The 15,831-nt window shown below is 47.4% G+C and overlaps 2 protein-coding genes across 2 annotated transcripts in view; both read right to left on the bottom strand.

The window, feature by feature from the left end:
• Positions 1-1,456: 1,456 nt before the first annotated feature.
• On the bottom strand, positions 1,457-4,628 carry LOC103280852 (probable cation-transporting ATPase 13A5). The gene is made up of 2 exons (XM_062976945.1): positions 3,457-4,628; positions 1,457-2,116 (listed from the first exon to the last, which is right to left on the bottom strand). Exons 1-2 carry the CDS (start codon positions 3,493-3,495, stop codon positions 1,904-1,906), a joined length of 252 nt encoding a protein of 83 aa, XP_062833015.1. The 5' UTR covers positions 3,496-4,628; the 3' UTR covers positions 1,457-1,903.
• A 668-nt stretch (positions 4,629-5,296) lies between these two features.
• The window catches only part of LOC100557321 (probable cation-transporting ATPase 13A5), a 53,592-nt gene continuing 43,057 nt past the window's right edge, over positions 5,297-15,831 (bottom strand). The window contains exons 26-27 of the mRNA XM_062976946.1: positions 14,175-14,349; positions 5,297-5,835 (exon numbers count right to left, since the gene is read on the bottom strand). Coding sequence (XP_062833016.1) covers positions 5,499-5,835; positions 14,175-14,349 — 512 coding nt within the window. The 3' untranslated portion in view covers positions 5,297-5,498. The remainder of the gene's footprint in view (positions 5,836-14,174; positions 14,350-15,831) is intronic.

The following is a 15,831-nucleotide window of genomic DNA, read 5'->3' as shown; positions in this document are numbered from 1 at the left end:
AGGAAATAAGATTTTCAAAGCAGGAACAGATTTCTGCAATTATTTTAAAATGCATTTGATGAACCAGCTTGGACACAGGATATTATTTGAGAACACAAAAATGCTGGACCATTCCAACAACTATCATGTCAGACTACACAGAGAAGCCATTGAAATCCACAAGCATGTGGACAACTTCAACAGAAAGGAAGAAACCATGAAAATGGACAAAATCTGGCTACCAGTATTACAAAACTCCAAAATCAAAACAGTAGATGGGAACCAACACTCTGAGGGCTTGACTGAACAAAGGATGCCCCCAGGCAAGAGACAAAACCTTTCCAATGCTAATTAGGGTTATTAACTGAAACATTAATGCTGGCTCCCAGTGACAAAGGACTCTTGACACACCCTGGACTCTCCACAGATATATATTCTTTCCTTTCCTTACTTAGTTTATCCATACCTCACAACCTCTGAGGATGCCTGCCATAGATGTGGGAGAAACGTCAGGAGAGAATACTTCTGGAACATGGCCACACAGCCCGAAAGACATACAACAACCCTGTGATCCCGGCCATGAAAGCCTTCGACAACATATTTTAAAATGGTTTCTTTTATAAGTTATGAAAATTCACCAAAAATCAGAGGATAACAGAAACATTCTGCAATTTGGCAAACTAGCAGGGGTGAATGTGTTCTACTACTGTATCAAATTTGATCAGGATAGCTCAAAAATGAGGGAGGTAGAGTCCTGTAAGTCCCCCCCATGCTGGTTTTTTGTGACTGCGCATGCGTGCCTGTCATTAATGAAGTAATTCCGAATATTCCGAATTTTCGGAAAGTTCCAAGGTTTTTGGTTCAAAAAATCAGAAATGACTTTAGAAACGAAGCGCCAGTGCCCCCTACTTTAGAAGCGAGTATTGAACCATTTTTTTCATGGATTACACATGCGTACTATTTACCTAAGCAGTTAAAAAACAGCTGAGTTGTAAATAGAGAAATTTGGTATCGCCAATAAGTGGGGGAAGTATTTTATGACATCATAAAAGAAAAAGACCAGAAAATGTCCAGTGACTAAAAGAAAGGAGCAAGCCTGATGGCTCATCACACAGGATGGAGCAACAGCTGTGGCTGGATTTGAGCAGAGCCTCCAAGGCACCAAACGCTGGACATCGACACAACATGCCTCCTTTCTGTCTGTTCTGTCCTGTCTGTCCAAACGGCATTGAATGTTTGCTGTGTATGTGTACTGTGATCCGCCCCGAGTCCCTTTGGGGAGATAGGGTGGAATATAAATAAAGTGTTGTTGTTGTTGTTGTTGTTGTTATCCCCAAGTATCCATTGTGTTCACTGGACTAAACCCTATTGTGTTACCCAGAGACAATGCATCAAGCCCATCATGGACTCATTTCCCAAGGCCACGTCACATTACTTTTGGATCACACCCCTTTTGGAGGTGGACCATTAAATGGACTGACACTTAAAATACTTTAATAGCAGCTTATTGAATTTCCCGTCACAACAAGGATTCAACCAGTGATGATGTTCAACATAGTCCTCAGCAACTCAGGACAGTTTTTGAACCAATCAGAAGACGATGCAGGTTTCTTGAGTGGCTGTCAAATGAAATAAAAATGCTCTGTATTTGCAATTATGTTATGTCGGTAATTTGGAGTGTCATCCTCTCTGGCCATTGAGAATAAACCTTTGTTTTTGCCTTAAACCCATCTGTGTCTGGTTTGGCCTTCTTGAAAGCTAGGCATGCCAGGTCCCTGAGGCTGCGGTTTTTGTCTGTACTGCAATTGCTCAACAGAATGCAAAGGCAAACTCCTCTGGACAAACCTTGCCAAGGAAAGGATCTGAAGGCATGCAACAAGAAGTTTGCAAGGCCTTGTCCCTCTATCCAGCTCTTCATGATCAGCTAGTCATCTTTGCTGTTTTCATAGGCAGGGTTGACGTAGGTCTTGCTTTTTCTATTTCTTTTTGCATCCTCTGCAAAATCTCTGTGGTTCGTCGGAGGCCAAGAGGCCTCTCCCTCCACCTGCCGCTGCAACTTCCGGTATTTGCTGGAGGAGCGGATGCCCAACAAGGCCTTGATCCAGAGCCAGAGGCGCCGGTTCTCCAGGAGGGCATCCTGCAAAAAAGGAAGGAAAAAGGAAAGATTTTTTGGTGGCTTTCTCTTTACTGGAAGTCAAAGAAATTCCTTGGCTGTGAGATACATTGGAGTGAGTCTTCCTGTCTAGCAGAAATGGGGTTAGTTTGGATGGCCTTCAGGGGGGCTTTCAATTCTATGTCTCTGGGGCCAAGCAAGACCTGTTGCTCTTCCTTTTGTTATAATACTAGCTTTGCCCAGCCACGTGTTGCTGTGGCTTATGAGAATTATTTCTTGGCCAGGTGGAATAGCAGTGCAGTCTTAAAGCCTGGCCATTTTCTGGAGTAGCTGGAGTAGCACCCTCAGTCAAAGAGCTGCTTTGAAACCTGGCTACTAATTAGGATTTTATTTTTCTTGGGGTTTTTTTTTATGTCTAAACACAGCGGGGATGACCATGTCTTTTGTGGCCAAGTTTTGTGGGTTTTGGGTGTTTAGTTTCGCTATTTACTTTAAGGCAAAAATGATCAGAACATATATATATATATATTTTCAGAAAGGACTAACACAGAATACCCACCATCAGGAAAAAATACAAAGACAGAAAATTAGAAATACAGTTTCCTAATAGGAGAAGCACACTACTACTACAACCATGAAATATTCATGGCATACAAAATGTCTGGGCTGGAAAAAGTTGTTCAGTAATGGAATGGGCCGCCTTGGAAGCTGATGGACTTTTTCTTTGGGGAGCCCTAAACAGAGGCTGGACGGGCATCTTTGAGGAGTGCTTTAGTTGTGCCTTCGTGCAGGGCAGAAGGGAGTTAGGCCTCATGGCCCCTGGGGGTCCCTTCCAACTCTGGGGTTCAATAAGTCTATGAGCCTAAGGTTCTCATTCATATAGTTGTCATAAGACCAAAGCCAACTTTGCTTGAGAATATAGTAAAAGGTAAAAGTTTCCCTTGATGTTAAGTCCAGTCATGTCTGACTCTGGGGGTTGGTGCTCATCTCCATTTCTAAGCCTAAGAGCCGGCGTTGTCCGTAGACACCTCCAAGGTCATGAGAATATAGTAACAGGGAAGCAATCCTTGTTTTCAGGTGAAGGAAGGCAAAGGGGAAGCGGTGCCTTCTCAACCAAGAGCTCTGATACCAATCCTGGCAAGAAAACCATTGCTGCTCTGAGTTCCTCCATATTTAATTCTGCATCCCCCTCCCCAGTTCTTTTCAGGCAAACCCGTTGTCTTAAGCCACAGACACCTTTTCCTCAATCCCCACTGTGCCAAGTCCCATCAATAGCACCATTGTGCCCAGACAGAAAACATGGGAGTCCATTTCCAGGGAAAGAAAGATAAACCAAAAATAAAAATGAACAGTGGCTTACTTACTTCCACAAAAACGGAGACTGCAAACCGGACCACGATCATGATCAGAATATAACCCCTCCAGAGGTTGGGGATGCAGAGCAGCTGTAGAGAAAGAAAATGGGGTCAGGAAGGGGTCCGGGAACCCCAAAAACACACATTTGAAGGAGAACACGAGATGGGAGAAGAGATTCCAGCTTTTTAAACGCATCTATACAACAAAGACGGTGATCCAGGGAGAGCCTCCAAACCATGGAATCCACCATGTGGTCAAAGGGAGCATCTGCACTGTACAATGAATGCAGTTTGACCCCACTTGAATGGTCATGGCTCAAACTATGGAGTCCCAGGAGTTGTAGTTTCAGAAAGTCTTTAGACAAGGAGTGCTGGGATTTGCCAAATTAGTGAATTAGTGGAGTTCCACAGGGTTCAGTTCTGTTGCTGTTCAATATCTTTATTAATGACTTGGATGAAGGTTTAGAAGGCATATTTATCAAGTTCGCAGCTGACACTAAATTGGGAAGGACAGTCCAGAGGACTATGAAGTGGAGGTTTGAAAGCTCTGGACCGCAGTTAAGGAGGGTCCTTCCTGGTGAGCTATGGTAACCACCAATGTTTTCCGAAAAGAGAGAGAGGATTAAGACAAGCAACAGAAATTCGTTACTATGATCTGCAGAAAAAGATGCCAAAATGTACAAGCACGAACATGCAGAGAAATACAGGATACCTTATACATTTTGATAGCTATTCAAACCTCCTGCCCTCTCTCCAACTGGCCAGAAAAGAGGCTGGCTAGGATCCATGCCAACATTGGTAAGCAAGGGAGAAGGTCATCAGGGGATTGGTCAAGAGAGAAGGACTGAAGGGCTGGTCAGCTGCAGAGCCACCCCTGGGAGGGCACGGTCTGGGGCCATTGAGGCCAGGGCCACTCCGTTGAGGGCAGGGCTGTCTCTGCAGGGCTTGGGTCATTCCCAGCTGCCTTCAAGGGCTGCCCCCCCAAAGCCCCCAGAGCACTCACCTGTAGACCCTTGTAAATGACTTCTATGTCGGCAAAGAGAATGAACACGCAAAGGCCCAACCAGATGGACATCAGGCAGGTGAAAATATCTGGAGGAAATCAAAGGAAAACACGTAGAAATGTCCCATGAATCCCATCCAATTGTGCCCTTCCTGTAGCGGAATGGAAGGAGATGGGGATGAACAAGCAGGCAGGTCCACCGGTGGCCCTAGAACATGGGAAAGGTGGCCAGAAGGGACATATTGCATTGAACATGGATGTGCCAAAGTAGGGGTCCCCAAACTAAGGCCTGGGGACTGGATGTGGCCCATTGAAGCCATTTATCCGGCCCCCACAGCACAAGGGCAGAAGGGGGTTGGGCTAAATGACCCAAGGGGTCTCTTCTTCTTTTACAATCCTTATTATTATTATTGTTATTATTATTATTATTATTATTATTATTATTATTATTATTCTTATTATTATTATTATTATTATTAACATTGAGGCTGGGTGGCCATCTGTCAGGGTGCGTTGCTTGTGCTTTTGGTGCACAAAGGCAGAAGGGGGTTGGACTCAATGGGCCAATGGGTCTCTTCCAACCCTCTTTATTACTATTACTATTATTATTATTAACATTGAGGCTGGGTGGCCATCTGTCAGGGTGCTTTGCTTGTGCTTTTGGTGCACAAAGGCAGAAGGGGATTGGACTCAATGGCCCAAAGGGTCTCTTCTAACCCTCTTTTGTTGTTGTTGTTGTTGTTGTTGTTGTTGTTGTTATTAATTGCTTGGTGGCCAACTATAGTCCGGCCTTCTAACGGTCCGAAGGATTGTGAACTAGCCCCTTGTTTAAAAAGTTTGGGGACCCCTGTGCCAAAGCATAGACAAGAGCAAACCCTAGTGAAATGGAGGATTTCTGGCTTAAGAATGCCACGGAGTCACCTTGGAAGACCTAGAACATTTTTAGAGAGAGCATACATGGTTGGGTGTTAATAAATGATAAGGGAGTCATAATGGAATCTGAAAACCTGGCTTAGATTACTTGGAACTGATCTTTAAAAACACAAATTTACATTGCTCCTGACCAGAAAGGGGACCAGGTTACTATTCTACTCAGTGGTCCAAGAAGCTGCAAAGAGGCCAATGGGGCTTTAATGGCAAAGGCCTGGAACTGTTGATACTGGGAAGGGTTGCTTCCCCACTGGGACTCACAGTTGCTGTAGATGGGCTTCCGGAAGGGCCTTCCCTTGCAGAAGACAAAGGCCAGGACGCAGCAGTCGAGGGTGGCCAGGTGGTAGAGCGTGGTGTTCTCATAGCTCACCACTATGTTCCTTGTGGCCGATGTGCCGTTGGGAGCCTCATTGCCCCCAATGGGGAAGGAAGACTGGTTTCCAGGGGAGCATGCGCTGGAAGGAAAAGCAGACCCCTGAAACGGCTACGTCCACCACCCCGTTGTGCTCTTCCCATAGCCACTCTTTTTGGTCCAAAGCCACACCTGGGGAGCTTAACAAGAATCAGGGCTGAATCCCAAAGCATCCTCATTTTCAAGGCTCAGCTTAAAACGAAAGGAGGCACTGCCGGGATGGAGACCCCGGGAGTCTGGGGAAGGGAAGCCCAGCTCTATGGCTGTTAATAAATCTTTTGTGTCAGCTCCCCTTGGGTTCCGCATCTCTGAGTTCATCTTGTCAGGTAGAAAATTCTGTATTAGAAAAGAAATGCATTGCATGGAACTCCATTGTGTTAAAAATACAGTTCTAATGGACATGTGGTCAAAGCACATTCCAATGAAAGGGTTAAGAGAGTGGAGATGTGGACTTAGAGGGACAGCTGAGTCATGAGCATGCGACAGGCATGACAAGAATGACATCATTTCCTGTGGCCAATTTGGCTATATATGGAAGTGGCAGACACCTGCAGATTCTCTTTGCCCTGATGCTCTTTGCTATGCAACAGGCTTGCTATCTGGAACTCATTGTATCATTGTGCCTGTGACTCACTGCCGTCTTGCTACGGCCATCTTGCTATGGACGTGAGTATATCTCTGTATATACTCATCGCAGACCTGTAAATAGCTGTATATAGAGCAACGATTGAAAAATAAAAACCTCCAAAGGAGTCTGGATGGAAGCAAGAGCTCAGGTGTGCTTATTAAAGCAGTGAGCTAAAAACAAGCTCAGAGGCTGGGCTATAAATCTCAGCGGATTTAAAAGTTCTTAAAAGGCAAAAATACAGTTCCAAAGAATTTGTTGCAAAATAGTTCCAAGAGATTATTGCAAAATAAATCAATTCAATATTGTGCAGGAAATCACCAGAGTACATAAGATCCCATAACATGAATAAAAAGGCAAACAGCAAAGTCCCAAGACACAAACAGCAAGGTAATCAAAGAGAACTAGAGATCTTGATTCTTGGTTGGCAAAAGTTGCTTTGACAAAGATCTGCCTCCAAACCCCTGGCTTTAATAACAAAGCATGAAAGCGTTTCTCTGACCCCTGACCTCTCGCTTATTAGCTTATTCTTGCACTTCGTCTAACCCAGAATTCCAGACGGTCAGCATGATCCAAAGCTCCCAAATCATAATTGCTATCAAGGTCAAACCGTTCATTAGTGCAAGCAGTTTGCTTAGTGGGATCAGTCTGAGAACCATCCTGTTCTGAATCTAAATCTTGCACCTGGCTATTTTCACTTTCATCAACAACATTCCTAGCTGTGGGAAAATGAACATTCACACACTGCTCATCCTCATCAACAACAGAGTCATTTAGAACTGGATTCTGAACCTGAATCCCATAATCCTCATCAGAGTGATCTTGAACCTGAATCCCAGAATCCCCATCAACCTGAGGATCCAGCTGAGTCACAACACATTCAATCCCAAGCACAGCTGGAGGAGAACGTGAGAGGATTGGTTCACGTACCTCTCTGGTGCGGGTGTTTTGTGTGTTTAATTGAACCCCATGTCGCCACATCTGCACTGCAGAATGAGATGGATCCTTAAGACGGGTGAGATGGATCCTTAAGAATATTTTTGTCAGGTCCCTGGCTGCTGGGCACCAATAACCTTACACAGAGGCCAGTCTCTATCTAATATCTTTATTAAAGAAATATATAAAATCAATAAAAACAAGTGAAGAATATAGTTCAGAAGCAGACCTTTCAAATGAGGTCAAATATAGTCCAAAAATGTATTGTCCAATAAATGATATTAGAGTTCAAAGTTTTAATCCACTTGACCGAAACACACACTTTGCCAAGCAATAGTGTGGGGAAATAACAGAGTCTTAGAATCCAATGAAGCTTGATAACAAGGCTGGAAATAAACTTTATTCTTGACTAGGTCCGTGACTGGAGACAAGGCAAAACATGAAGCATGAAGCAGGGTCCGTGGTAAAACCGCAAGGCAGGGCAAGGCTTGAAGCTTGATCCGGGAAGCAAGGAACTGGGGTTATGAAGTCCACACACGATCTCTCTCCTGAAGGTGATCAATTGACTCCGCAAAGAATCCCTCGTGCCAAACACCTATATTGGGTCTCGTTTTCCCGCCAACAGAACTCTTTCCCTAGAGAATGAGAAGCGAAACCCAACTCTGTCCAGATGTATGACTCCTTAGAATTTCCCAAGGGAAGCAGACCTAATCAGCTTGATGTTTGGCAGCGATCCGTAAACTCCTCCGTTGGGCTTCTCTGACTCCCCTTTCTCTAGAATAAGATTCCTTCCTGGGAAACGGAGGGGAGTTCTGCCCAAGGCCTGTTTGGCTGAATTCTTGAGGGCAAACATCAACATCCTGCAGGTGAAGAGACTCCGGCTCTTGCTGAACCAGTGAAAACCCCATGTTTTCCTCTTCGTCTGCCACAATAGTACTAGGAACAGGACTACAAGGCCCATGAGTCATCACACTATCCCCTCTCCCAAGGCCCCCCTCATTCAGGGCCCCTCTCCGAGAGTCGCGGGGCCGCGGCTTGGTAGGGTAGGCCTGATGGAAGCGGCGGACTAAGTCGGGGGCATGGACTGTGGAAGCGTCTTCCCAGGAGCGTTCTTCGGGGCCAAAACCCACCCAGTCAATGAGATACTGAAGGCGGCGGCGATGGAAGCGAGAATCCAAAATGTCCTGAACCTCGAACTCCTCCTCTCCGTCCACTAGAACAGGGGCGGGGGGCGGCCGGCTCGCGTCGGGGCGGACACCATCCGCCGGAAGGATCAGGGAACGATGGAACACCAGATGAATGCGCATGGAGCGCGGAAGTTGGAGCTTGAAAGTCACGGGGTTAAGTTGCGCCACCACTGGATAGGGGCCAATGAAACGGGCATCTAGCTTCCGGCAGGGACGGTGGGAGGGCAAGAAGCGAGTGGACAACAGAACTCGGTCTCCTACCTTGATCTCGGGACCAGGCTGGCGATGGCTGTCAGCGTGGCGTTTGTAGTCCTCCTTGGCTTGATCAAGTTGTTGGTGTAAGAGTGCTTGCACCGCTGTGAGTTCCTGCAGCCAATCCTCCGCTGCAGGAACCTCTGAGGTCTCCACGACGGGAGGAAAGAAACGAGGATGAAAACCGTAGTTTGCAAAAAACGGGGCTTCTTTAGTTGAATTCTGGACACCATTGTTGTATGCAAACTCTGAAAGAGGTAATAGGGAAGCCCAATTGTCCTGTTGGTAGTTTACATAGCAGCGAAGATATTGTTCCAAAGTGGCATTGGTGCGCTCAGTTTGCCCATCCGTTTGGGGATGGTGAGCTGAGGATAAGCGAGAGTCTATGCCCAATAGTTTTTGCAGGGCTTTCCAAAAACGAGAGGTGAACTGAGATCCACGGTCAGTGACCAAACTCCTGGGCAGTCCATGTAGTCGGAACACATGCTGAAGAAATAAATCTGCAGTCTCTTTGGCTGTGGGAAGGCCTTCACAGGGAATGAAATGGGCCATCTTGGTGAAAAGGTCCACCACTACTAGAATCGTGGTGAATCCAAGGGATGGTGGTAGATCAGTGATAAAGTCTGCGGAGATTATCTCCCATGGGCGAGAAGGTGTGGGAAGGGGGTGCAATAGCCCTGTCGGCTTCTCCCTTCGTGTCTTGGAACGCTGGCAAACGGGGCAGGTGTTGACATACTTTTCCACATCCTTGCAAATCTTGGGCCACCAGAAATCTCGCAGGATCAAATGCATGGTTTTAAATAGTCCAAAATGCCCGGCATGTTTGCTGTCTTGGCACAACCGAAGTGCCTTTTCTCTGCCGGGGCCCGGAGGAATATAAACATGATTTCTATAGCATAGTAGTCCATTTTTAAGTGTGAATGGAAAACGTAGTCCTTGGTGGATCTGTTCTTGGGCCCAGGCATCCGCCTGTTGACTGGCCCTGATCTCCTGAGTGAAAATAGAATCTGCGGTTGGGGATTTTGGGTCAGGAGGAGCTGGTTCAATTGAAATGGATTTGATATTTCCCACTGTGAGCGTGGCAAAGTTCTCGGGTTGCAGCAATCGAGATTCTGAGGTCTCTCTGCGTCCTGCTGCATACTCTGGTTTTCGTGACAGGGCATCGGCTTGTTTGGTCTGAGTAGGAGTCACATAGTGGATCCGAAAGTCAAAACGTTCAAAGAACAAAGCCCAGCGTTGTTGTCTTTGGTTTAGCTTTCGTGCGGTTCTTAGATGCTCCAAATTCCGATGATCAGTATGAACTTCAATGGGGAATTTGGCCCCTTCCAGCCAATGTCTCCAATTTTCAAAGGCTGCCTTTATGGCTAAGAGTTCCTTTTCCCAAATGGTATAGTTCCTCTCTGGAGCCGTTAGTTGTCGTGAGTAATAGGCACAAGGATGGAGATGTTCTCCCACTGGTTGCATCAGTACAGCCCCTATTGCCACATCAGAGGCATCAGCCTGCACAACAAAAGGGGTTTTAGGATCAGGGTGCTGTAGAATTGGCTGGGTCGTGAATAATTGCTTTAGCTGGTGGAATCCCCCTTCAGCTTGTTCTGTCCAACAGAAAGGTTGTTTCCCTCGGATGCAGCTGGTGATTGGGTCAGACCAGCGAGCGAAGTCTGGGATGAACTTGCGGTAGTAGTTTGCAAACCCCAAGAAGTGCTGCACTTCCTTTTTGTTAGTTGCTGCCCGCCATTCCAATACGGCCGAAACCTTTGCCGGGTCCATGGATAGTCCTAGTGGCGAGACGCGGTATCCCAGGAAGTCTACCTCTTGCAAATCAAAGGCGCATTTTTCTAACTTGGCATATAGTCCATGATCCCGCAATCGTTGTAGCACCATTCTGACGTGCTGGTCGTGTTCCGTCTGTGATCTAGAATACACCAAAAATCGTCCAAATATATGATCAAGAACCGATCTAGATAATCTTGAAAGATATCGTTGACAAAATGTTGAAATGTTGCGGGGGCTCCAGATAATCCGTAATTCATGACTAGGGACTCGAATAATCCGAATTTGGTCTGGAAGGCGGTTTTCCATTCGTCCCCTTCTCTTATGCGAACTAGATTGTAAGCCCCGCGAAGATCCAATTTGGTGTAAACCTTGGCCCCTCGGAGTCGGTCCAATAGGTCTGAGATCAATGGCAATGGGTAGCGGTTCCGCTTTGTGATGTTGTTCAGTGCCCGATAGTCCACAACCAAACGTAGGTCTCTTGACTTCTTTTTCACAAACATCACTGGAGAAGCGGCTGGGGATTGAGAGGGTCTGATGAACCCCTTGCGAAGGTTTGACTCTATAAACTCCCTGAGAGCTTCTTGCTCTGGTTCAGTCAGGGAGTAGAGGTGTCCTCGCAGAATTGGGGCCCCCTCCACCAGGTCAATGGCACAGTCATAGGGTCTATGTGGGGGTAGTTTCTCAGCTTCCTTTTCATTGAAAACATCCCAAAAGTCCAAGTATTTCTTGGGCAAGGTGATGATGGGCTCTGCGTCCGAGGCATGGTAAACCTTGGCTACTAGACAATGATTTTGGCAATACCTTGAGGCGAACTGCAGTTCTCTGTTAGTCCAGGAGATGTTTGGGTCGTGGAGTGTCAGCCATGGGATACCCAAAATCACGGGGAAGTGGGGAACCTCGGTAACGAAAAAGGAGATTTCCTCTATGTGTTCTCTTATCCACATTCTGGTGGGCTCGGTCCATTGGCTTACTGGACCTGTCTTCAGGGGTCGGCCGTCTATGGCTTGCACCACCCGGGCATTCTTGAAATCATGGTATTGTAGTCCCAGAGAGTCAGCATAGTCCTTATCGATGAAGTTGTTTGTTGCCCCTGAGTCTATCATGGCATGGATCATGACGGGTCCTTTTTTCACTGACCACAGTGTGACCACCAGGAGAAATAGGACCCCCGTTTGCGGCTCTTGAGTGGAGTTTTTGACCGGGTTGGCGAGCCCTCCTACGCCCGGTCACTGGCTTCCCCCGCCGGTTTGGTTCCAGCCGCCTCGACCGCCTCCGCCTCCGCGGAGGACGCCGCCGCCAGACAAGCGGCGGGCTTCTTCTTTGCTGGACACTCCCTGGCGAAGTGGCCCCCATTACCACAGTACCAACACAGATTCAAGCGTTGGCGACGAGCCTTTTCCGCTACGTCCAGCTTGGGGCGCACATTGCCCAACTGCATCGGTTCTTCCTCGCTTCCCATGGGGCTAGGGGCTGGCGGTGGGATCTCCATACTGGATGTGGCTGGACACTGGCAGAAGCGGGGGGTTTCACTCCAGCTCTTCCACTCTGGCCTCGGAGCCATTGTTTTTTGTTGGCAAGCAGGACTTCAGCCCGTAAACACTGGTTGATGAGTCTTTCCAGAGTCCCTGGGGGGTCCACCTTAGAGATTTCTTCCTGCATCTCGATGTTAAGGCCCTCGCGAAACTGTCCTCTGAGGGCTATGTCGTTCCAGCCGGTGTTCTGAGCCAGCACCCGGAACTCGGCTATGTACCGGGACAACGGTCTGTCCCCTTGGAAGAGGCGTCGGAGTTTATGGCCGGCCACCTCCTCGTCGTCCTCGATCCCCCAGGTTTTTCTAAGGTGGTTCAAGAATTGTTGCGCGTTGTTTAGATGCGTGGAACCCGCATCGTATAGCGCCATCGCCCAAGTGGCCGCAGGCCCATCTAGGAGACTGAAGATCCACGCCACCTTGACATCTTCTTGGGGAAACTCGGCTTGGCGGGCTTCTAAGTACGCCTGGCACTGGTGACGGAAAACATGAACCTTGGAGGCTTCTCCAGAAAACTTGGTTGGTAGCGCTAGGGCAGGGAGACGGGCTCCGCGTTCCTTCAAGCCCCATATTTCTCCCTCCTGCGTTCGGAGTGTGTCCCGGATCCGATTGAATTCATCTTGGGAAATGGTGTAACTGGGTGGTTGAGCTGGGACGTCCGCTCCGGTTCCTGTAGACATTCTGGCCTTAGGTTGTTTGGTGCTGTGGGCGGCGGAGTCAAACTGTCAGGTCCCTGGCTGCTGGGCACCAATAACCTTACACAGAGGCCAGTCTCTATCTAATATCTTTATTAAAGAAATATATAAAATCAATAAAAACAAGTGAAGAATATAGTTCAGAAGCAGACCTTTCAAATGAGGTCAAATATAGTCCAAAAATGTATTGTCCAATAAATGATATTAGAGTTCAAAGTTTTAATCCACTTGACCGAAACACACACTTTGCCAAGCAATAGTGTGGGGAAATAACAGAGTCTTAGAGTCCAATGAAGCTTGATAACAAGGCTGGAAATAAACTTGATTCTTGACTAGGTCCGTGACTGGAGACAAGGCAAAACATGAAGCATGAAGCAGGGTCCGTGGTAAAACCGCAAGGCAGGGCAAGGCTTGAAGCTTGATCCGGGAAGCAAGGAACTGGGGTTACGAAGTCCACACACGATCTCTCTCCTGAAGGTGATCAATTGACTCCGCAAAGAATCCCTCGTGCCAAACACCTATATTGGGTCTCGTTTTCCCGCCAACAGAACTCTTTCCCTAGAGAACGAGAAGCGAAACCCAACTCTGTCCAGATGTATGACTCCTTAGAATTTCCCAAGGGAAGCAGACCTAATCAGCTTGATGTTTGGCAGCGATCCGTAAACTCCTCCGTTGGGCTTCTCTGACTCCCCTTTCTCTAGAATAAGATTCCTTCCTGGGAAACGGAGGGGAGTTCTGCCCAAGGCCTGTTTGGCTGAATTCTTGAGGGCAAACATCAACATCCTGCAGGTGAAGGGACTCCGGCTCTTGCTGAACCGGCGAAAACCCCATGTTTTCCTCTTCGTCTGCCACAATAGTACTAGGAACAGGACTACAAGGCCCATGAGTCATCACAATTTTGAACTTTCTTAAGGGAGTGGGAATGATAAAGATACACTCCTTGAGAATCAGGGCCCAGACTCCTGAGGAATGAAGGCAATATCTAGGGGTGCAAGGCAGTCTGGTGCTTCCGAAACAGCCATTGGTGAAAAGCCAGGAAAAACGTCCGTCTTTTCAATCTGCATCTTTGGGCGCTTCTACACTTTAGAATGAATGCAGTTTGGCACCACCTGAACTGCCATGGCTCATTTCTATGGAATCCTGGGTGTTGTATGATGCACTCTTTGGCAGAGAATGAATTGTCTTGCAAAACTACAATTGCCAGGATTCCCAAGTTTTAAGCCATGGCAGTTCAAGTGGTGCCAAATCTTATGGTGCGGGGCAACTCTGAGGTGCAGAACCCAAGGAGAGGAGGCATTTTTACTTGGCTTTAACTGCTACTCAGTGGTTTTATCCTAACGGTAGTGTAGACGTGTCCCTTTGGCCTCTGTCTGGAGAGCTCACCTGTAGCTGCGCACCTGCGCATACCAGGTCTGCTGCTTGACGAAGACGAAGCCCCAGGTCTGGATGGCGAGGTTGGAGAGGATGCTGAAGACGACGGAGAGCAGGAGCGGCGGGGAGATGAGGCGCCCGGAGGGGCGGAAGGGGGCCAGTCGGGGGTGGGCATGCGTTAGGCTCACTGCAGAAGGAAGAGAGCGAGAGGAACATGCAAGGAGAGTCCCTTGGATGGATGGATGGATGGATGGATGGATGGATGGATGGATGGATGGAGACCCACTGCTTCCCACTGTCTGTGGACATCTATAGCCACCTGGAATCCTGCTAATGCCAGGCTGGACCTGGCCAGAGGGATTGGGAGAAAGAGGGACTGATGCACAGAGCTCTGGCCTCTGGAAGGGCAGGACACCTCCCTTCATTCCCAATTGGAAACTGATGGAAGAAAGCCATGGGGAGCGGATCAGAGGCAGAGAGGGAAGAGTCCCCAAAGGGCCATCTTGTCAGGGTATTGTGAATTGTGTGAAATGTTAAAATCAATCTAGGCTGTTAGAAATGCCTTCTGTGTGAGTTTCGGCAAGGCATTTCAGTAGCTATGGAGTTAAGAAGAACCTGCTTTGATTGATGTAACACAGAACCAATGGGGTCAAGTCTGATTGACCGGGACTTCCTTCATGAGCTGTGGAATGCAGGGGAGTGTTTTTCCTGTGTTCGCGTGAGCGTTCACTGAAGATGGATGATGAATGCTTTGCTCTGTAGCCGAGGAAACACTGCCATGTGTCTGGGACTTATTGTAAATGACTGCAACTGTATATAGTGATGTAAATAAAGATAAAGAACAGTTGGATTTCAACTGACCCTTCGACTGCTGGAGTTTTGTTGACCAGTGCTGATTCTCCGTATGAGAAGGCAGCCTGGAGAAGGAGGGATCGGTGAGACCGGGATGATGATTTTTGGAACCAGAGTCTCACCCCATCGTCCTCCCCCTGACACATCTGTCAGAGTCTGCCAGGCTCAGGGCCAGGCAGGGCCTTCTTGGTGGCTGCACTGTTATGGTTGGTTTTTAGGAAACACACCAGTTCTTTATGCAGCTTTACTTCGACCGACCGGGCCTCCGAGTGGAATCGCTCCAACTCAAAAATTTCTAAAAACCAAGTGGCCCATTTGTGATGAAATATATGATGTTATGAAATATATTGTGTATGACTGGAGTGAGAAAGGTGTATGAATATGGCCTAATTGGGCTGAAGATACCATCCTAAGGAATAAAGCCTGGAAAACTACAATTCATGGACTTGCTGATGAGACCTGTGACAAATGATTAACTGTTGACATTGCTGGCTTGATTAACTCTTGGTGGAAAACCAACTTGTTTACATTGTGAAAGACAATGGTTCTTTTAAATAAGGAAGTCAACATGGTGGTTGTTATATATCTTTCGGGCTGTGTGACCATGTTCCAGAAGTATTCTCTCCTGACGTTTCGCCCACATCTATGGCAGGCATCCTCAGAGGTTGTGAGGTATGGATAAACTAGGAAAGGAAAAAATATATATCTGTGGAGAGTCCAGGGTGTGGCAAGAGCCTTCGACAACACATTCAACATGGTGAGTCCTTACGTTTGTCAACATTATTAAGGAAGCAAACAAGGCTCCTTGATAAGGAAA

This window comes from Anolis carolinensis, chromosome 3 (genome assembly GCF_035594765.1).
Source record: "Anolis carolinensis isolate JA03-04 chromosome 3, rAnoCar3.1.pri, whole genome shotgun sequence".
Classification (NCBI taxonomy): Eukaryota; Metazoa; Chordata; class Lepidosauria; order Squamata; family Dactyloidae; genus Anolis; species Anolis carolinensis.
Note: the sequence above shows the minus strand (reverse complement) of the source record. Positions and strands in the feature narration are given on the sequence as shown.

Excerpts from the sequence above, each read along its gene's own strand:
- LOC103280852 (XM_062976945.1), bottom strand. The coding sequence starts at position 3,495 with ATGATCGTGGTCCGGTTTGCAGTCTCCGTTTTTGTGGAA. Across the intron at positions 2,117-3,456 it reads CAGTCTCCGTTTTTGTGGAA|GATGCCCTCCTGGAGAACCG; the intron begins GTAAGTAAGCCA and ends CCTTTTTTGCAG.